Source organism: Dipodomys spectabilis, unplaced genomic scaffold, assembly GCF_019054845.1.
Source record: "Dipodomys spectabilis isolate Male_0828 unplaced genomic scaffold, ASM1905484v1 ptg000289l, whole genome shotgun sequence".
Classification (NCBI taxonomy): Eukaryota; Metazoa; Chordata; class Mammalia; order Rodentia; family Heteromyidae; genus Dipodomys; species Dipodomys spectabilis.
In genome coordinates this window covers 7,079,351-7,102,478 of record NW_024870966.1, presented here as the reverse complement: position 1 = coordinate 7,102,478, position 23,128 = coordinate 7,079,351, and the positions used below count along the sequence as shown (strand labels likewise).

At 46.4% G+C, this 23,128-nt stretch overlaps 1 protein-coding gene across 1 annotated transcript in view; it reads right to left on the bottom strand.

Moving 5' to 3' along the window:
- Positions 1-23,128, bottom strand: part of Dock1 (dedicator of cytokinesis 1) — a 439,069-nt gene that overhangs the window by 31,053 nt on the left and 384,888 nt on the right. The window contains exons 36-42 of the mRNA XM_042701327.1: positions 19,800-19,840; positions 18,384-18,474; positions 15,615-15,734; positions 7,240-7,329; positions 6,313-6,417; positions 1,337-1,478; positions 1,134-1,212 (exon numbers count right to left, since the gene is read on the bottom strand). Of these exons, the coding sequence (XP_042557261.1) occupies positions 1,134-1,212; positions 1,337-1,478; positions 6,313-6,417; positions 7,240-7,329; positions 15,615-15,734; positions 18,384-18,474; positions 19,800-19,840 (668 nt within the window). The remainder of the gene's footprint in view (positions 1-1,133; positions 1,213-1,336; positions 1,479-6,312; positions 6,418-7,239; positions 7,330-15,614; positions 15,735-18,383; positions 18,475-19,799; positions 19,841-23,128) is intronic.

Below are 23,128 nucleotides of genomic sequence, written 5' to 3'. Positions count from 1 at the left end.
ATTGGAGATAAGATCCCTGCCCAGGCTGGCTGGCTTCAAACTGGGATCCTCAGATCTTGGCCTCCTGAGTAGTAGGCACAAGCTACAGGCATCCAGCTTGTGTTCATTGTTTTTAATAATACTTGTTTCAGCTCTCCAGGATGCAGAATTTGCATACTCCCCCCAAAATGCCAAAGATGTTACAGAGGGAACTGCTGTCATCCTGAGTGCTGGTGAGCAGCAAGACAAAGCATGGGAGGACCTGTATAGTTCCTGGTGGCTGCACGCTTCTCTCTCAAGCCTGCCACCCACAAGCAGTCCAGCCCGGTGGTTTCCATGACTGCTGATGGAAGGTCAGAAATGATGAAAGGCCAAAGGAGCCGGCACACTTCAGGATGCAGAGCAAGCAGGTCCCAAGGACCAGCGGGCCATCAAAGAGGTTAATTCTTCCAGCAGGACACAGATCAAATAGAAAAGCAAACTACTGACATCAAAGAACCATCTGCAAAGGCAGATGTTTCTACCCTGTCATATCGCTGCAATTCAGAGGCGCACACACTCCCTCAGAGCAGGACAGCAGACTCATGAAGTTACAAATCGCCATGACCACGCGCAAGGTGATGGGGGAACAAGAGCTGGAACCTCTTTTCCTGTTTTGCACAATGCCATCAGCCATGCCTCAGACTAGGCCAGGGTAGAGCGTGGGCTCTGCCCAGAAGCAGAATTCTACCCCACCTGAGATTTTATCTCACACACACACACACACACACACACACACGATTGCCTTTCCTCCTGTGCTCCTGTGATTCTTTTTTTTAACTTTTATTTTATTTTTTATTTTTGGTCCGGTCCTGGAGCCTGAACTCTGGGCCTGGGCGCTGTCCCTCAGCTCTTCAGCTCAAGGCTAGCGCTCTATCCCTTGAGCCACAGCGCCACTTCCGGCTTTTTTCTTTTTTGCTTATGTGGTGCTGAGGAATCGAACCCAGGGCCTCATGCATGCAAAGCAAGCGCTCTACCCCTGAGCCACCTTCCCAGCCCCCTGCTCCTGTGATTCTAGAGCACACCAACTTCTATTGCTCTTGGAAGGCAAAACAGCATTCAAAAGGTAGTGTTATTAGCAGAGGCTGTGTTGGTAAGAAAAGCAAGATCCTTACCTCACAATCTGCTCGGACACCGGTCTGTGAAATTTAGGGGGCAAATCAAGCTTGGGCTTCACTGTGAAACACTGAATATCTGAGAGGAAGGGGGTTAAGGACAGGTAGGAGAGATCTACCCCCATCTGCCACCAGCACACTGACTGCCCAAATGCACGGTGCTCTTCGAAGCTCGCTGGTCCTCACGGCCGCTTAAAGGATACACTGGCCTGGAGAGTTTTTAATATCATCGCCTGGTGGAGATGTTGTCTTCATTTTCTCAGCATTTGGAAACTGAGTTAATAGCCGAGCTTCAAAGTCTTCCCTGCGTTCATACTCTTTTCCTCGGTAAATGAAGACTTTCCCCTAGAAAATCATGACAATCTTTAAATAACACCACCGGGGAAGGACCGGGGAAAGATCGTAGGCCAAGGCACTGGTCTTCAAGACGTACTCGACAATTTTCTTACAAATGTCACTGTATTTAAGAACAACTTGTAATTTCATTGCTCTTACTAACCAAGAGCTTGTGGACAAAAGCCATCTAAGTTAATATGGTTTAGGAAACAATGAACCTCACATCACTGAATTTTTGTGATAAGCTTTAGTCTTAGCAGTAACCACCCATTAAAAAACTATGAAGAAGTGAGGCCCGTGGCTCATGCTTGTAATCCTAGCTACTCAGGAGGCTGAGATTGAAGTTCAAAGCCATATCGGGTAGGAAAGTCCATGAGACTCTTATCGCTAATAAACTACCAAAAAGCCAACCGGTAGAGCACTAGCCTTAAGCAAAAGAAGCGCAGAGACAATGTTCAGGCCCTGAGTTCAAGACCCAGGACTGGGGTTTGAAATAAGCAATCAGTGCCCCATTCTCAGTCAAAAGAGGATCAGGCTGGTAGGACAAGCAGAGAATGTCATGTGCACGTCTTCTCCCTGAGCAATTATGGCCATGCCATCTCAGAACATGCTGAATGGGCATAGATTAGTTATGTTGACTTAAGTTACTTAAAATATTAAGGCATTATGCGTTAGTAAGTTATCCATATGGGGATCCTATAAGTTAGTAACCTTTTTATGCTCTTCTCTTATTAATAAGGTCTTGGTTAATTTGGTTTCTAGAGCTCTCTAGCGCCAAGATCGCACATGAGAACTTGGAGGATGGAGAGAGGATAAATAGAAGGTAGCTAGAAGGTAGCTATCTTTCCCCTAAAGCCTCTGTCCTGACCAAAGAAGTCGGGCTTTATAAGACTAAAGCTGAGACTCAGAGCCTGAGTCTGACCATCCAGTGCTCCACCAGGAGACATCACAAGAGATTAGTAGCAAAGGAGCACAGACAGCACAGCAAAGGAGGCTCAGACAGAAGAGAAAGGTGTCGGTCTCTGGCCTCCCTGGGGGCGGGTGAACAGCAGCACTGCCCCCGTGGCAGTCAGATGTGCTGTGTGGATCCCTGTTCATCTTCTATGGACTAAGGTTTGTCCTTCTCTAATACCATTCCCCAAGGGAGGGTCTGCAGTGCTTGTCACCGAGGGCTGGGCTCGGTGTCCTTGGTGGGGTGTAGGGAGCTGGCTTCCTTACACCCACTGTCTGGTGGAGGCCAGCTCTGGGTGATGTGACACAGTCAGTCTGTAAATGGCCTGGCAAGGAGTCTCTATCTGTGAGCTAGCACAATCTCCGTTCCTCCCAGGATGCAATGAACCTTCTGGATGTCAACCGAGTCACAACCCGGTCTGCGTCATGACCAGATGTCAGCGGGTAGAGGTGTTAAGCTACCACTGATGGGGAGAGACTCTACCTGGAGACTTGGGCAACGAGGGACAGCAGGCAGGAGCCCTGGGCTCAGGAGGAGGGGGTCTGGGGTTGACTTCTTCAGAGCCCCAGGTTGCTCTGGGGTGTCTGCAGTTTTCCAGTCAATATCTGTGCAACCCTGCCTTATCTGTGGTAATTCTTAGAGAGCTACTCGAGAGGAGGATACGAAGACGGACAGACAGGCAGACAACATTTTGCTGTGTATTTTTGCATCTCTGTCTCAAAGACTCAGCCTGAAATCAAACTAAGATTTATCTAATTAACATATCTTCAAAAAGATAGAGAGATGCCCCAAAATTCATTTGTCCCTGCTATCCATCTCTATATTGTGTTCCCCCAAATTCCTGTTGAAGCCTAGTTGCTAAGGTGACCGTACTGAAAGGCCGGGAGAGGCCATTATGTCATGAGGGGTCCCCGGAACTCACCTCCCCTTCTCCTCGGTCCAGAACACACCCTCACCACACACCAGGTCTCCCGGCACCACATTAGACTTCCCAGCCTCCGGAACGGTGAGGTACTTCTGTTCTCTATAAATTATTTGCTCTGAGGACTTTTGTTATAGCAGCTAAAATGGACTGAGATGAGCTCTTCTCAAGTTCCACTTTGTTCTGAGCTTTTACAGATTGTCTAACAATTGAATGATTTTTTCCCCCTAAGCATTCTACTTAGCTATGCCTTAAAGTACCATGATGGAGGAAAAATGTTCAATTTTTCTGGAAAAAAAAATAACGTCCCCAGCAGAAAGCAAAGTAATTTGTAGTCTTAATTAGAGATATAAATATACACCGTGGTTGGTTTGTAAAGGTATCTAAAGCTAAACACTTCAGGAATTCAGTAAGATTTGATATACAGCAGGCTACTACTGAGCTAGCATGAATTTATTATACTTCATGCTAGAAGAAGACATAATAATAAAAATGTATATAAAGGCTTTAATAGAACAACACTAGTGAGTTATAGATGAAAGCAGCAACAATGTTCTCAAGAAATGTCAATTACTTTGCATTGGGAAGTAGTCCCTTCCAATGTGAAAGCAGGAGGAACAGCACACGCAGTCATAGATATGTATTCCTTGCAAGAACTGTAAATATTCATATGAACACAAAAACAAAACAGAAAAGAGAGATGGATTTGTGGAGTAAAGCAGAGGAAGGGGCGGCGGGGGCCTCGGGGCTGCGCCCGTAGCCACAGCAAGTCCCCAAAGCATCCCACCCACTTTTTTGGTAACTGCAAGTGTCATTGTCAGACTGACCCCTGCCAGGTGATCTGTGAAGCATAATAAATATATTACTTCGGCCCCACAAAGTTATTCAGGTGTGGCGGGAAAGTCAGTTCAATATTAATCAATCCTGCTAGATTCAATTCATACTTTGCATTTTGTCCTCTGATGGTGGCGGTGACCCAGGACTGTCCCCTGGCGCCCGCAGTGCCTGCCAGCCTGGCTCCCCACGGCACTCACTGGCATAATCAGGCTGCTGCCCGGCTCCTGGCAGATGCTGGATCATCACCCCGTGCTGACCTGTACTTGGTGGCCACTCTGTCACAGGAGACACGGTCCACAGGGACCCAATCTCGTACCCCAGCATAGCAAGCGTCTACACTGGGCTGGACTGGTGTTAGAGACAGCCTCTGGGCACAGGTACAAGACACGCACGCTAATGAATAAAGCCTTGCATGGCAGTAAGTGATTTCTCTTCCAAGCTCATTCTATCCTTTAGCTTTGTCTCTTATCTGAAGCTCTGAAGTTAATTTCTATTTCCTCCCTCCCCAGAGCTGGCATTGGAACATTCTGTGTTTGTGCTTTGGGCCAGCAGGCTTTCTGTAGCATCTGGGTCACAGACCCTCAAGGAGGGCAGCAGGAAAGGCTGGCCAGCCATGACCCCGGCACCCACGGAGGACACCGAGGGACAAGGCAGACCAGCCTCACCCTCAGGTCAGACTATGTGGTTCACTTCTCTAAAGAATGGCATGTCCTCAGTGTGGAAGCCATCTGAGTACCTGGGCACAGCGTGAAGAGAGATCTCGTATCTCAGTGGTCCCCTGTGACCAGAAACACAGGAGCTGAGAGCACATTTCTGGGACCAGCAAGATCCAAGGTGGCTTCAGTTCCCCAGAGACCTGTGTTCCTGGCACAGATCTTCATACTTCTGAAGCCAGGGGACGCACAGTGGGCTTCCCAAGACAAGAGAAACACACGTGTCCCAGAAACATTTCATCTGCCCAGATGCCCTACAGTACAGGAGTGGATCCCAACATAACGGATTTTATACAGCCATTAGAAAAAATAATATGATGTCATTCACAGGGATAGTTGAACCTAGAACAAATCATGTTAAGTGAGGTAAGCCAAGCTCAGAGAATGCATGTTTTCTTCTCACATATGGAAGCTAGACCTAAAATACACTGGGTCATGGTAAATGATACAGGACTAGGCACCCACGCAGAGTAGGACTGCAGAGGACACTCTTAGGAAAGGAACACAAAGGCGCAAGGCCTCTGCGCTCTGCTCATATAAAATCGTATTTATTGAAATGAACTCCAGGAAATGGAAACATCTTTTATGCCATTATTTTTCTGTTCATTTTGCTCTGTTGGTTCATTTCTCTGTTTCAGATAGGGTAAGGGGGGAAGGCACAGAAGTGGAAGAACAAAGGGTGAACAAATGAAGCAATGGTTCCACTGCACACGACGTTCGAAATGGGGATGGGAGGGAAAAACTGGAAGGGAGCAAGGGGAGGGTGACATTGCCCAAAGAATGTGTATTCTTAATTTTTTTTTTTTTGGGTCCGGTCATGGGGCCTGAACTCTGGGCCTGGGCGCTGTCCCTCAGCTCTTCAGCTCAAGGCTAGCGCTCTACCACTTGAGCCATAGCGCCACTTCCGGCTTTTTTCTTTTTGCTTATGTGGTGCTGGGGAATCGAACCCAGAGCCTCAGGCATGCAAGGCAAGTGCTCTACCACTGAGCCACCTTCCCAGCCCAAAATGTGTATGCTTTAGCTGACTTATGTAACCGTAACTGCTCTGTATATATCACTTTTATAATGACCAACATGTCACGGAAAGTGACAAGGAATAGTGCTCTCACAACCAATGACATCCAAGACTGTATTTTGACAGAATGGAAACAATTTTGTGAGGCAGCCAGGGCACATTTTCTTGCAGACTCCTCCTCTAGGCTCCTGCGAGCATGGGGAAATGGGTGCCTGGCTGGTGTTCCAGTCATTTGGGTCATGGGTACAACAGCACCCACCTCTCCCAGGGTAAGTGGGCATCCGCCCACAGCTCAGCTACCCACACGGCCGTGGCTACAATGCACCAAACCTTCCTCAGAATGGTAGGAATCTCCCTGAGGAAGACCAACCCTGGCTAGGAAAAAACAGAATTGAAATTTTTACCCGAAGGAATGTAGGAAAGCCTTGTCCGTAGTAGCCAACGGCAAAATAGTCAGGCTTGGGTCTTATCACTTTGACGATGTTTTCATAAAACTGAGCCTGTTTTTTCTGGAAGGAAGAAAGAAAAAGACAACCTGCATTTCAGGATAGAGCACAGCATAGGAACATCCACTCCTCTAGGTCCTTCCTCTGGGCTTCTGAGCTTTGGCAATATTCACGGGGTAGGAGGAGGTTCAGTGACCTGCACCTCAGTTTAATATCCAGTAGTTTTGACATTAATTCTCACTCATCCTCCCTTACTTTAGCACAGAATTCTGAACGAATACATAACAGCAATTTTGACTTTGAGGTGTTTTCAATGACCAGAGACACCGGATGGGATTTTCTCTTCTGATGAAATGATGAGCCCTTAGTGCTTTGCTTTTTTCAGTGCTATGAGTCAGGCATGGAGTATATTAAAGAATAATTTAAAAGGATGGAATTATTCTGCTCTAAATTAATGACAAACATTACAGCATCCTAATGGTGATCTGTTGAATACAAAAGAGACATGGCTGGAAAAGCAGTCATTAGAAACTTACAGAGCTTCTGTGGCAGAAGAGAGGTCTGGCTCTCATCTATACACTCCCTCTCAGAAAGGGGTCAAAGAACCCCTCCTGGGCCTCCAGACCACTAACACAGGAGAGCTCAGCAATTGGTACGGATCACTCCGTGTTGGGTTGTGAGAGCTGACGTGGGTATACAGAGAATATTTTCACAGGCTATAATCAACTAGCAGATGTAGAAGAATCATGTCAGCAGATACCACCGAGGACCAGGCCGGAGAATGCTTGGGGTGGTGCGGATCCCAGCATCCAAACAGAAACTCCAACAAAGAGAGCCTACATTGCCTTGGTTCAGTTAAAAAAAAAAAAAAAAGCAAAGACCTACCAGCAGTTCACTGAGTTGTTCATAATCAAACATTTCGGTTTCATACTGTTCGGCAAGTTCCTTGCCCAAGGCGATGGCCTCCTCCCACATCTGCGAGTTACAAGGAGGAGAAAAAAGCCAGACACAAACCTGAATCATGTAGTCTGATTACAAAGGCAACAACATCATTCACGACGCAGCGATTTAGAAATACACCGGATTAATTGAAATCGTAGAAGAATGATGCTGGGAAAATAAAGCATTTGTGAGTGAGGGTCTTGTCCGCTGGCTCAGGATCTGGCATCTGTTGACTAAACTGGTCAACCTCTGCCCACCCCCCACGCTGGCTGGCTCAGCCTAAGGGGATGCAGCTTGCTGACCTGTCCTTAACCCCCTGCCCCCGTGTCCAGTTGCCAGGCATGGCTACCAAGGCCCATCTGTTGGTGTGCTCCAATGCCAGGGAAAAGCTACTTCAGGGTGAAGGGCAGCTCTAAGGGGGGGCACTTATGTGGGAACAAGGGGTCTGAGCTGTGATTACACTTAATAAATACCACATCCCGGAGCACCAATTGCCAGAAAAGACCAGGGTCTATTTCACCTCCAGATTGAAGCATGCAAAAAGCTGGCTTCATGCATGCATGCTGTGCAGATGGAAGTCCTGCCCTCATTTTGAAAAGGAGGAGTTCCACAGGGCACATCTTGTCAAAGGGAATTTCCACACAACTGGCCTCATGACATGCAGATGAACTTCTGGCATGTGAGGCCCTCTGCTCCAGAGTCGGCTTCAATTTCCCTTGCATTGGGAAACAAAGAGGATCACTTGGGAAGCACATGGGCGGGCATTGGAAGGAACCCCCAGCTCCTCTGGGAAGTCTTTCTGGCTGCTACTGGTTCTCCTTTATGCTTCCAGGACGGCCATGACTTCCAACTTTCTGTCAGGGAGCAGAACTTGAACTCGCTTTACCATTCCTCCTCAAGATGACCTTCTGAGGTGCTTGTGAGGCCAAGCACCCGTCCCCTGGGAAGGCCGCTCTACACCCTACCTGCACAGCACGCTCGGCGAACAGAACTGAGGGTTGATGACCTGGAACCAGGAAGGCTTTGCACCCTCCTGCAAACTGTTCTAGGCTCTGAGTCCCACCCTGTGGCTCCTTGGCCACCATCCCAGCAGCAGCCCTCACACGAGCTGCCCATTTCTATCCTAGCTTTGCTTCCACGCCTGGCTGGGACACCGAAGACCCCGGGGGTGCGTCCTGCCACCATGACTATAGCACGGGCCAAGAGGTGCTTCCACCTCATCTGTGTTCCCTGACTGAGCCTTGATCCACTTGGTCGCGTGAGGTCTTTATTACGCCATTGCTGGCAAGTAATTCTCCCAACAGCATCCAACACTGAAGTGCTGTTGGATGGAGTTGGATGTTGTTGGAGTTGGCCTCGCCCAGCTCCATCTTCCCCAATGTTCTTCATCGTGAAGCCCAAGTCCCCGCACTTCCAGCTTCTCCCCCAGACCCTGGCCTTCCCCAGGCTTGTCTGTATCTCCTTCTCAGAGTGGACCCTAGGAGAGGCTAATTTATTAACTGAACTGAAGAGCCTGTTTTACTGAAATCCTTTTTTTCCCCATAACTACTCATCTATTTTTGATTTTTTTTTTAAAAAGGAAAAGAGTCATATTTTAATACTTGAAAAACAAGATTAAAGCCCAGATTGAAGTTGCGAGAAGGCCGGTGTCTGGGGATGGGAGAAGGTGGCAGAGAAGCCCTGCCTGTGGCCGAGAGTGCCCCATGTTCCCTTTGGTTCAACACTGGCATACATTCTTTGAACATCTATATCGGATCCCCAGATCCTTCTCCCATCTTCCTCCAGAGCCCCGGCCCACATTCCCAGGAAGGAAAACTCAAAAGTTTTCTTTTAAGCTCCAGTGATTCATGCTTCTCTTAGCATAATTCCATCTCAAAGACAACATTACTGTTCCTGGTAGGCCTCCTTTATGGGATTTCTTTTTCTTTAGTTTCCTGTAAGCTAATGTACATTCTCTTAGCTACTGAGAATGTTAGAGCTTCTAATTCACTGTGGAGTAAAAGCTTAATCTGTCTTTATCCTAAATGACAGACGAGGTACTTTAGATACATATCAAAAGCAATTGTTTTTAAAAGAAATACAAGTCTTGAGTAAATATCTTATCCAGCTAGCCCCGAGGTTATGTGGTTGTGTTTTCTATCAGATTTTCTATAAATACATATTCCCCATTCCCTTCTTCTCCGTGTGTGTTAAAGGCTTTCACAAGGAGGAGATTTTCATCTACTTTTAATTGGACAGTGCTCTAAAGAGTATGGGTAACTCATATTTCCAATGTGAGTACCTTAGAAAATATTTCTGTGCCAGAGAGAAAACAGATTCGATATGATCGGGATTTAGATTATCTCTGTGAAAGAATCGCTTTAACCTTCCCCACTGAACACCGCTGGGCTCCATTCTCAGAAGAGCTATAGGCTTAGCAGGTTTACGCAGCCCCAAATGAAAAAGCTCGTATCAGCAGACAGCATTATTTTCTGATCGGAACTCCTTAATCCAGTTTACAGCACTTTGGAAATTGTTAGCTACTGGCTTCCTGGGCACGTCCTGGCCTCTACTGCTTTTCACTAGAGGATGATTGGTTCCATTTTCTTGAGATGATAATCTTCCCCATCTTTCTGAGTTTCTCAGTTGCAGGAAGTTCCATTTCTCCCAGTTCCCTGAACAGAAAACTTTCTTTTCTGAGGAACACCTTCCTTAGGCCAAGGAAGAGTGGCCATCAAGAATGTATTATTGGGAACTGACTTCTTACAGAGGTTAGGGCTAGCCAGGTTGGTCAGAGGATGGCCTTGATCTCCAGGAGCTACGGATGGTCAGATGGTGACAATGGTCTCTCGCCACTAATGCAGACCTCTGGTGGGTGACTCTGTTAGCTGCTGCTAGCTGCGAGTAACTCACCAAAGAAGCTTGACACTCAGCCATTCATCTACGGTGCATTTGTCTTTTCCTGGCAATGACTGGAAAATTAGACCTACTCAATCACTCTCTGAATTTCCAGAGTCCTACACAGTTCTGATGGTGAAGTGGATTAATGCCAATGGAGTATGAGAATCTAGAGCTCTGGTTAAAGTCTCTTCGACCCAGGGAGGGCAAGGTGGCCCCAAACCTGCGGGAGGCCTTGTTCAGTCAGCGCCACGCCCAGCCAATGCCGAGAGTGGCCATCCTTCCAGTCCCAGGTCAGTTACAAGTTATGAGGAGGGTCCCAATGGTTGTGGCCAAGTTGACTAGAGGCCCAGATTATCATGTGGTCCTAACGCCCGAGCTGCAGCTAGCTGCAAAGTCAGTCACTTCAAAAACACACACAAAAAACCAAACAGGGCTGGGAAGGTGGCTCAGTGGTAGAGCGCTTGCCTTGAGCTGAAGAGCTGAGGGACAGTGCCCAGGCCCAGAGTTCAGGCCCCATGACCGGACCCAAAAAAAACCGAACAAACTGAATCACTCAGTGGAAGAGGCACCTTGGATGCTCCTGGTTCCAGTGTGACTTCACCTTCTTCACATGGAGGCCATACACAGGTTTGGAGTCCACCGGGTACGGGGCACACTTTGCATTCCGCCCTCTCTCACCCTCACCGGACCCAGGTGACCTCAGTGTCCTCGCCGACCACCTCTGTCTGTGCGTGTCCTTTCTACTCTTCCATCTGTGGCCTCCTGCTTCGCCCTCATTTGCAGAGCTTGTGGACGTGGGACACGGCTGAGATGCCACCCACTGGCCCAGGTGATGTCACTCCTTTTGTTCATTTGCTTATTGTGAAGAACCAGCTCTGTGAAGCCTCCTCTCCCCCAGCTCCAGAAGGAGGGGACATGCTGTCTCTGCACCCTTATAACAGACGTGGGGGAGCTTTTACCTGCGGTACAAGGGCCGGGCAATGGCTGGACGCAAAGCCTCCAGGGAGGCCGCTGTTTGTCTCTATAGTTCAGGGTGCAGGGTGGCCCTGGTCACAATGTGAGCAAGGAGAAACTTGTAGCTGCTCCTAGAGCCTCATGGGTGGCTTTCCTGACTTTAAAATGTGACTTTCTCAGGCCTTGAAAAAACATGATTATTTTCTAATAAAAAATCCATAATAAATAAACCTCCATAATAATTGATAATAATAATATTCAGGCCAAATTCTGGCTAGTGGAAGGCATTCTGACTAAACGTTATAGGAATGCTGGGCATTCATTTGGAAGAGCATTCTATGAAGCAGACCTGAGCTCATTTAATGACAAACTGCATCCTCCAAGGGAAATGCAAAGGATGAGAACACTTCAGCCCCTAATACTTAGGAAAGAGAGCCAACCATGCCATCAAACAGGGAAACTTGTTCCCCAACCCCTATATTTAGTTCACAAAATGATGCCAGCAAGCTGCATGGTTTTTCAAATTTGGTGCAAGGCAGAAGTGTGAACTTTGTCAGAGGAGGGTTATTTTAAGGGAAAAGAGAACAGAGCCCCAGTTGAAGATAGTAGCAGGGCTTCGCACATCCGTGTGGCTGGAATGGCTGCGCGGCCTCTGTCTGCACACAGCGAGGTGGGGCCTGGCTGCAGAGGTGGTGTAGTGTGGACCATGACTGGCTGTCAGCTTGGGCTAAATTCTCCTCTTGGTGCAGCTGCTATTTTCCTTTCTCACCTCCAAAGAGAAGCCTGGTAATTTTCAGTGAAGTACTTGGATTAAGGGCTTTATTGAAAATGACTAGGCCTCCACCAGACACAATAAGACAGACAATTGAGAGCACCTTCAGAAAAAGAACACTTGCCGCCCTGGTAAAGCTCAACAGAAGGCTTTCAGGGGCGGGGAAGGGGGGGGGTGCTGCAGTGGGTGGTGAGAGCGGACCGGGGAGGCTGCAAGTAGTAATTATGAGCCCAGGAAGGAGGAAACGTTCAAGAATGAAAAGGGAGGCAGATGGGAATGACGTTTTATGGTGAGAAAGAAAAAGGATTAAGAGACCAAGAGCTACACTGAAAGACATTCACAACTTTGTTTAAAAAAAAAGACCAGTGGGAAAGCAAGAATAGGAGAATGCTTTCGTGCAGAAGAAATACAGAAAAATAACAGAACATAATTCAAGGGCCAGAGTGTCCAGCATAAAGAAGCAGAAGGGAGGGAAACTTTAGTATCTTCCAAATCCCACCTCTTCCTAGCTCCTGGGCTTCCCAGCATGCACCTGGAGATGCAGCCATGGCGTGGGGGCCTCTGGATCTGCCCCCTGCTATGGCCCTAGAGTGGCCAGGTCTGCAGGAACTGCCTCCCTTTCAAAGGGCAAATTAGCTTGAGAATGTCTATTGTTTCCAAGCAGTAAGTACTTAGTGAAGACTTCCTTCACTACACCAGGACTCCCACAGCCCACAGCGAAGCTGTATCCATGGAGCTGAACCGAGTCAGGGAGCTGTCACACTGAGCTAACAGTTCCATTTCATAGTCTTGTTTACAATTCATTGATCTCTACGTTCAACCACGCTATTAAGGTCCCTACTCTAATATACTTTTAAAAAAGGTCAAAACTGCATTCTATTTCTTAAAATTTCCAGGTCTAAAATTAAAGCGAGGAGATGCTTCCTGAGGTATAACTGCTCTGGGTCCAGGGGCGTCTGCTCAGATATGAGCCTGGAGGAGCCCGGGCCTTCCATTAAGCCAGTAAATTCTGTCTGTGCGGCGATCTCTGCATGCCAGCCTGCCTGCTCCCTCACTCAGTAAGTTGTTGCAATCATTTGGACTGAAGATGGCTATTATTAACAGGCTTATAGGACACTAGGCAGTAAGGGCCAGCTTGTAAGACTCTGTCTTTGTCCAATCTACAACCTTTACTGCGACATGGTGCTGAAGGCAAGTCAGCATGAGACTGCGCATGCTCACGGCACATGTAGTTAAGAGGCAGCGTGGCAGGGGACCTTAGCAGCTCTTCACAGGGGATGGGGAACGAGAAGAGAAGAGGCTAGAAGCCCTTTATCCTTCTCAGAAGCTTAGAGTCTGAGTCAGGGGGCAAGATTCACACACATACACACCGATGAGTGTGTGGACTGCCTGAGAGATGGTGGTCTTTCCCATTATGTACATTCCAACTGGGCAGCAATGAATGCTGTGGAAACAAGACAAGGAGGTGTGACAGGTCTCACACCACAACAGGACAGCAAACACGAAGGAAGCACCCGAGTCCGGGGAAGACCTGAGAAAGTCCAGGGTGCTAGATCAGAGAGCGTGGGTAGAAGAGGCAGCATGTCGTGAACGATGAGAGGGCTGAGAGGTAGGCTTGATCCCTCCTTCCAGGCGAGAGGCATGTGGAAAGGAAGGGAAGAGCACACCTGAGGTCTGGCCTCTTAGAAGCCATTGGAGCTGTGATCCCAAGGCCATTGCTTACTGGAAACAAGATTGACAGCCCAGGGAGCAGATGAGCACCAGTTCAGGACTGGGGCCAGAGCTCCTCAGTGGGTGCAGGATGGGCTGCATCTAGCAGCATGCCTTTGTTTAGAGAGCTATACTGTCTGTGAGTGAATAGGGCAGAATTGCGTGGAATGGCTGCAGATCTCAGAGCCTCTCACCACCCAAGGTGGGCAGACATTTACCTCTCCAGGAGTCAGTGTGACTCATCTTCATAAAGCCAGGAAATTGAAAAAAAAAATGAGATTGTGACAGACTTAAGGTCAACACAAATTCATTGCTTAGGGATATAATCCTAAATTTTCATAATAAAACCCCTAGGTATAAAAGAACCCTCCAACTTGTTTTTTTAAATGATTTTACATTTTCTTGATTCTTTCAGCTTACAGGTCTGTTTCTGCCTGTCCATCTCCCTCTCTGCTTTGTGTTCTTCTTCCTTATCCTACAATGTAGGGGCTAGCCACAGGGATCCCCCCAGCTCCCTCCACGTTCTCCCCCAAACTACCCAACTCTGAGAGCTAGTTCACAGGCTAAGAAATGACACGGGGGTACAAGTATTATGCCTGTCAGGCCTTCACTTAACCTCCTGACATTTCACTATCTCTTGCCTATGGTGTAACTGACTACCTGTGACGGTCCCAGAGGACCCAGAGCGAGCATCCATTTCCTGGCAGTGCCCGGTCAGGGGCTAGACTGACAGCTTTCTTGGTGCTTAAGGAGAACAAAGGAAAGCTCAGAGCAGCAGACCCTCCTGACAACGCGGCCAGTAGCCAGCCCTGTGTGCTGTGAAGGGAGGTATCTGCTGCACCATGGCTAGGCTGGGCAGAGTCCACATGGCATGCTGACCCTTCTTTGTAAGTGTCACTCAGGACACAGGCTCCTGTGAGGATTCTCGACTTTTCCTGTGTTAAGGACCAAGGGAGACAGAAGATAGGGGAACGCTCACGTCAGACACAGGGAAATCCCCAGCTGGTGCCACAGTGATTGCTCCTAACGGGGTCTGGTTTATGTGAACGGGACAAGTGCTGCTGTGGGTCGCCGTGTGTCCCCCCGATACCGAGTCCCAACCCCTATAAATGCCACCTTCTCTGAAAACCAGGTCTTGGGTCGTGATTAAATCAAACTAGCATAGAGTGGGCCTTGATTCAATGGTAAGTAAAGAGGAAATATGGACACAGAGATGTAGCTGGGAGAGACTTCGTGATGAGCCAGCCAGGAGACAAGGGCCAAGGACGGCAAGACAGCCACAGTGGACACAAGCCAAGGGCCCAGAGCATGCTCTGCCCACAGCCCTGCTGACATTTGATTTCAGGCTCAGAGCTTCCTGCACTTCGGGAGAATGAATTTCTGCTCCTGAAAGCTGCATGCCTCTGGTCCTCTGTTACAGCAGCCCAGGGAATAGAACATAGGCTCCTTCCTGGAGTCCACTGTCATCTCCCTCAAGTGACCCGAATCAGCCCTGAGGTGAGTGGACAATCCAGTCCCAGAGGGAGCTGATGCCACAGTGGTGGTGTCAGATTTGAGGGACTTCTAAAGCCAGTGTGTCTAAAGCACAAGAATGTGGGTGACCAGGGTTGAGAACACCTGTGGAAGGTTAATTTTTTCTGTGACAACAAAACAATGCCATGACACGAAACACACAAAGACACATCCAAACCACTGCCACACCCACTGCTCCAGCACAGAGGGGTAAGAATGCTCTGTTTCTGTAGCCCTTGCCATCCAGAGCGTCTACAAAAGGCTATTGATTCCAAAAAACAAAAAAGAAAAAGAAAGAAACCCCTACTTGGAAGTGCAGGCTAGAGCAACACGTATGCATAAAACATTTCAGTACTCAATTTGTAACACATTTCTGCCTCTGCAAACGTCATGCGCTAAAAAGACGGGTTTACAGTGCTGTAGGAGGCACGCATAAAAGTAAGCAAGAAAACTCATAGGTTTTCTCTTTCCTCTCTCCCCCTCTCTTTACCTTGCCCTTGTCAAAGTAGTGGATGATCTCCTGGTAGAGCTGCTCTTTCAGCTGCCCCTGCGTGGTCGCCTGGTACCCGTCCCGCTGAGTGAGGTGAGCCGCGCACACATCTTCCGACCACTGAAGGCAAAAGCAAGGAGTGAGCAGGGCCCTGGCAGTGGGTGGGGTCTGACGGGGACTGGGGAAGGGGAGGTTGAGGGGGAGGAGTCCTGATGGGGGGAAGGCCCCAGAGACTGGTGCTGGTTGGGGGGCTTCCCGTGGGTCAGAATCAGAACGAACTCTCCACTCCATGAGTGGGGATTCCAGGGACAGGGTGTGGGGCTCATGTCAACAATCTGTGGAGGTCTGAGAATGCAGGGCAGCACCTCTGTCTGGGGGCCCTTGTTTATTGACTATAAGTATTCTGGCTGGGCATAGACGATTCTATGGAGGATTTTTAGCTACAGGATATAGGTCAGTGGAGCACCTGTACATAGTTCACACCTGCAATCCCAGTGACTTGGAAGCTGAGAACAGGAGGTCTGTGGTTTGATGCCAGCCTGGGTCAAAGCTGGGTACAGTGATACCAGCTTGTTATCCCAAGCTATGTGGGAGCCTGAGGATGGTGGGATCACAGTTCTAGAACAATCTGTGAGGCTCCCTCTCAACAGAAAGAAGCTGAGCATGGGTGTATATGCCCATCATTCCAGCTATGATGCAAAGCCTTAAATGGGTGGATTGAACTCCAGGCAGGGAGTGGACATCCTATCTCAATAACTGTTAGTGCCAAAAGGAGCTAGAGGCTTGGTTTTTATAAGAATACAAATCATGTTGCTGCTTAGTCAACCAGCTTAAATTCATATTTATAGCAATATTAAAATATATTTAGGAAAAATTACAAAATGTAACAGTTTAAAGAACGGGGTGGGAGATTACATAATATCCACCATTTACCTGAAGAAGTCGGAGCCCAGCAAAAAGATAACTGGGCCTATTGATTTGGGCAGTCAGACAATCTGTGACGAGCCATCTGTGCCCCATAAATCCAGTGATTAAGCAAATGATATGTTTATGCACGTATACATGGTCTACATTCTCATGAACATATAAAAGTTTATGTTCTCTGAGAGGAAGACTGAATGAGCAGTTTGTCAACCTATTTTAATCTCCATAGTGTTAAAAAAAAAGATCTTCACAGTTACAAAAACATCTTGTAACTAAAATTCAGGTTTCTAATAAATGAGGGCTATCAGAATTCATAGTGCCATGGCTCTCATCAGATACAAGCCCTTAGAAATCTCTATCCTCAGACATGCTGGCTTGGAAGGGCTTTAGATGACTTTGAGGCCCTCAGCCCGCTTGCCTGGAGGAAGATGGATAGAGAGGTCCAGAGAAATCCAATGTTTTGTTTAGTCCACACTGAGCCCTCTCGCTTTGACACGGAGGTAAACTACCTCAGTCGAGTACTATAGAGCAGCAGGTGTGTATTTATGCTACAGAAGCTACAGTGGATTTAAGAATCAGGAAGGCTAGGGCAGACTTGATGGAGTTTTACCTCCTAGTGCTGAGCTCCTTAACTCCCATTACTCAACAGACATCACTTCAGCCTATTTTAATGTCATTTTCTTTGGCTTCTTTTGATCCTGCCTGTGATGTCTAGGAGCCTGGCCTAGATTTGCAAATAAGATTCCTCGGAGAAGATCACTCAACTAAGTTCTAGTCTTTGTTTTAGCCAGTTCAGATTTCTTTTTTGAATTTTCAAAAGGCTATCAGGAGAAAGATAATCTAATGACTTGCTGACATGATAAATTCTAAAACTAAAGCCTGTCTGAGCAATTTCCCCATCCATTTCTAGATTCATTTACCTATTCCTTCCCACAGCCACTCACTTATCATCTACCCATTTCCACATATACCCATTTCCACCCCTACATTCACACACGCTCATCCATACATCTCTCCACCCACCCAACCACCATCCCATGATATCCATCTATCCATCTCCACACTCCATCCATCTCCATATCCATCCATCCATCCATCCATCCATCATCCATCCATCCATCCAGTCATCTATCCATCCATCCAGTCATCTATCCACCCACTAACCAATCATCTGTCTATCATCCACCCGTCTCTTCATCCATCTACCCACCCACCTAGTCTACTTATTATTAAAGACTGACTCTGTATTACTAACCATGCTGAGGCTGGACATTGGAGAGAACATGAACATATCAGTATTAAACAGAAAAACCTATGTCTAAATCTATCTGCATAATAAAAGAAATCCTAAGAGCTGAAAGATGTTGTGTTAGATCAATGCTCATGAGCAATGTTCTTTTAGAGGCTAAGACAGCAAACACTAAAGAGGTCTCAGAGAGAACAGCTTGACAGAAATGTCATGATCTGGCCTCCATTCTCACTGCAAGAATATTCAGTGGTGTGACTCATTCTATCAGTTAGCCACCGTGCCAGGGTCATTCCTTCTTCTCAGTGCTGCTCCCCATGCTTCCTGAGTCTTAGGGTACAACCTCCAGCCTGCTGCCACTTCATAGCCTAGTGACAGGTATTTGTGACACTTTGACATCTTGTTAAATCTCATTCTGTAGGGCCAAGTCTGCAATCAAAGCACTTCCTAAGTATTTCTGCCTATTTCACTGCCACTAGTCAATATCTATAAAACCTTCTTCGGCAGGTCTACTAAAATTTGTCACAGAAAGGTAAAATTTTGAATAATCTTAGCATCTAAACAAGAAATTGATAGACATATACAGAACTTTTTACTACCTTCAGAAGCTTCGCATGGAGGAGCAAGGTGTAGGCCGCTTCGGTGTAGTTATCGCACTCTTTGTGTAAGTCACAGAGCTTGTACAAATACCTGAGATGATGAAATACAGGTACATTCTTAAAATGTCACAAAGTAATTTGTGCCGAAGATTGCAGGAGCTAAATTCGACGTTCTACAGTAACTCATATCTATACCTTCTTTTTACAGTGTTCATAATTCACAATGTCTTGAAAACTTTTGGTGCAGAACTCACCAAAAATCTACAAGAGTAAATGCAATAACACAGATACATACATACATAACACACATGCAAATGCAATTATATATATTTTTAAATGTTAAGCCCTCCATTAACCTTCTCTTTAGGTCAAAAATGAATATGACACACATGGTAGAATTATACTTTAAGAAAGGTCCTTATTCCTTTCATCTTTTCCAACTTTTTACTCAAAACACTTGAAATGAGATTACACAATCTCAAAAATCCACAAAATCCAAACCCACAAGAATAAAGAGTTCCAGCCATCACAGAGTGTGTGATCGGAAGAGTTTTTCTGCCATGAAGAAAGGAAGGTTGCTTATCATACAAAGCAAACTACATTTTCCATGACAGAAGCAAACTGATGGTTCCCTGGTTTATTATATTCATATGTTATACTCTTAAAGAAGCAAAACAGAAATAGAATAAAAAATACACAATTACACATATCTTCAGAAGTACACAGAAAACACTAATGCCACATGGTGTAATGCCCTTCCATTATTTAAAGTGACAATCTGGCTAATTATTGACATAGGGCCCAAGTGTCCAAGAAAGAAAGAGGCTTCACCCAAGTACCTCCCTTCTACTGATACATGTCGGGAGTCTAACCCAGGGCCTCTGCCTGCCAGACGAGGACTCTCAGTCTGAATTATGCGCTGGGCATCACAGGGAATAAAAAGGCCAATGAGGGGCAGAGTCCCTCGGTCAAGGCAAAGCATTTTTCCTCTTTTGAGGGAGAAAGACACAGAAAACAAGGGAAGAGAGTGTCAGCTAAGGAAGAGTGAACTGAGAAATTACATTGTCTATTTCTCATAAATTTATAACTGGATTTCACATTTGATCTTCTGACTTACTGTGAAACATTAAAATTTATCATGTTATCTTTCTTCAAGAGCACCATAGGAGTTGGCCAAACGGTACAAAAACCTTCTGAAATAATCAGACAGTTTGGATTTTGAGTTGGCTAATTGTGAGACCCTCTGCCTCTCCCAAAATTCTGTTGGTACGGACAAGCTTAAACAAGGACCAGAGTGCATCTGAGCACCCCAGCAAACAAGATCTCAGAGATGTCATGATGATCTGCAAACTAAAACATTTCTTAGCAGGTTCTCACCAACAGCAATTACAGTAAACAGCAGCTGCAGCAGCTTACCTTATGTACATTTCTTCTCTCTCAATTTCTTTGTAGAAATTCTGAAAAAAGAAGCCACAACAGTTTTAGGAAGTCTGTTCCGCAAATACATTAATAACCCAAAGTTCTTCAGCCTGTATCAAACACGGTGAAACAGACCCATATGGGTTAGAACCATCAACTCTGATAATCGTCTCACTCTCTCCTGCACATTTTTGGCTTTTCTAAGGACCACATTTCCTATGCTTTTGACACTTGGTGACTAAAACCTGCTTCTATTATTTGGAAGTAATCTGCCTTCAATAAAAACAAGGTACAGGCCAAATACATGACTTCTTACCCGCTATAACATCATTTAAATAAAGCAGTAACAGCTGTAATCCTGGTACTCAGGAGGTGAGATCTGAGGTTTCACATTCGAAACCAGCCCAGGCAGGAAAGGCTGTGAGACCCCCATCTCCAATTAACCCCCAAAAAACTGGAAGTACAATTGTGGCTCAAATGGCAGAGTGCCAGACTTGAGAGAAAAAGCTAAGGGACAACACTCAGGTCCTGAGTTCAAACCCCACTACTAGTACAAAAATAAAACAATTTGAGAATAAGCAGAGAAACATCATAAACATGACTTGAAGCGTGCTGGGTCTAACTTCAGCAAGAGCCAAAGAAACTTCTGTGGCATTCCAGCCCTCAGGTGTCCAAGACAATAGCCACCAGCCACCTGTATTTAAAGGTAACGAAAGACACATTACATAAGTTAAGAATCTACATCTAGTCAGGTGTTGGTGGCTCATACCTGTAATCCTACCTACTCAGGAGGCTGAGATCCGAGGTGATAGTAAAAGCCAGCCTGGGCAGCCATGCGACCCTTATTTCCAGTGAACCACCAGAATACTGGAAGTGGAGCTGTGGTTCAAGTGGTAGAATGCTAGTCTTGAGCAAAAAGAGCTCAGAGATAGCACCTAGGCCCTGAATTCAAGCCCCAGAACCAAGAAAAATAGAAAGAAAGAAAAAAAAAAGAATCTACATTTACCTCCCAGTACCTCCCAGTGATGTCCATTGAATACCACTCACCACTGGAGACAGACCTTTGGAACCACAGTAAGACAGGCAGACACTAACAAGGCCCTGTGTACATGCACTCACGAAGAAAGGTGGGTTACCAGATTCTAACCAATGGCAGTTTCTACATCTTACAGCAAGATGTCTTGTAGCTGAGCAGACGCACATATATCACAATTCTGCTTCTTCATGCAAACGCCTCTAAACACTTCACATCTTAATCACAGATGGTGCATCAAGACAGAGCCTGAGTTACACCTAACAAGGCCTACAGAGTGGAAACATGGCAGCTACTTGCCACGTGAAATCTGGCACCTGAAAAAAATGCTGCTAGAATTCTAGATTCCAGGCCCGAGGGAAGACGTGACTATCAAGCATTATGAAGACTCACAATGACCCACTAAGATGAGGCAGCCTTTGTTCATTTCATTAGCTCAAAATGGCACTGCCTCCATGGCTCATCTCTCTGAAAAGAAATGATAAATAAGTATAGAAAGTAAGCAGGGGACACGTTCAGAAAAATGCACCAGCATCTGACATTTTAATGTGCCCCAGATCCTAGGATGTGGTCGGTAATGAGGATATTTTCAGCTGACAACTCAGAGCGACGTAACAAAGAGAATCTGCACCAAAGGCTGAGAGCGAGGCTTCATTTCCAGCTCTCCTTCGCCAGCAGTTACAAGCTCCCATTCCACACCTTCCCCCTTTTGTGCTCTTTATTTTTAATCCTTCTCTCCTGAGCTTTCTGTCATTCATTGTGAGATCATACGACCCTCATCCTCCTTTCTGATGGAAGGAATGGCTTCTATTTTCTGCCCGGGCTGAGGTTTGCTCTCTCCCAGCACTTCAAAACCTCTCACAGCTAGAGCACACTCATCTCAAATCCTATTTCTATATAAAACTTTGCGTTTCTTACGTCAGTGATCACACTGCTCAGGCACTCCTGGAGTTCTTGTCCGCTCAGCCCCTCGACCCTCCTGATATCCTCCCCCGCCTTCCCCCCCAGGGCCGGCCAGGTGCCAGGCCTAAAGCGTAACTCTCAGAGGGACACTGTGGGAGCTGGGCCTCAGCACTGATTTGCGGAACTTAAGACATCTGCATTACATTCAATTTTGTGCTCTTTATGACCCAAACAGAATCTAAGACTGCGAATTCTGGCCCTAGCCCTGTATGAACCAGACTGGGAAAAGAGTCCTCAGGCTGAGAGTGCCCATAAAATAATATCTCAGCACTCTCAGTGATGATCCCACCAGCATGAGGGCTGTGGTGTGCCCATGGCTGCAGGGAAGTACTAGGGGAACATGACTGAGTCACCAAGCACCCACTGCTTTATGTTGCGTGAACAATGGAATGTCCACTACAGATTAAAGAGCTACCAGCACGACTATGTTCATTGCAGCATTATTTACCATAGCTAAGCTGTGGAACCAACCCAGATGCCCCTCAGTAGATGAATGGATCAAGAATATGTGGTATATATACACAATGGAATTCTATGCCTCCATCAGAAAGAATGACATTGCCCATTTGTTAGGAAATGGAAAGATTGGAAAAAATTATATTAAGTGAAGTAAGCCAGGCCCAAAGAAACATAGGTCCCATGGTTTCCCTTATTTGCAATAACTAGTATATGTCTGAGTCAAGCAGAAAAGGTCAGATAAGGTGATGTTAGGCAAAATGAACCCCAAGACAAGTATTCAAATGTTTTTGCTTTGATGCAATTGTTTCTAACATATTTTTAAGATGATTTCTTTGTTGCTTTGTATGTCCCTCCCCCACAGTATAACCCCTGCTTCCACTGTATTTGATGTTGGTATAATTTGTGGAGGGGAAGGGAAAAAAACAAATCGTTTAAATAGGGATACAGTTGGACCCATTGCAACAATGAGATTAACAAGACATTATGTTGAAAAATGAACTTTACAACGTTGGTGGGGGAGGGGGGAGAGGATGAGAAGGGATGGGAAGGGGAAACAAAGGAAGAGGCAACAATGCTTGATAAGAAATGTACTCATTATCTTGCCCATATAATTGTAACTGCTTCTTTTTCAGATGGGATCCAGGTCTGGGTCCATGCAGACATGCATGCAGGGACTGAGAGACCTGGACAGTGAGGGCCCTGACCTGCCTTTGCTTTGTTAAGATTGGGGGGGGGGGGGTAGGACATGAATGAGCCTGCATGGCTAAATGGAATTCTATAAACTCTGTCTTTAAAGCACAAAATCACAGCACTGGTAAAGGGAAGTTGGCAGTGGACTCAGTGGCACCGGAGTATTCTGAGTTACTTACTT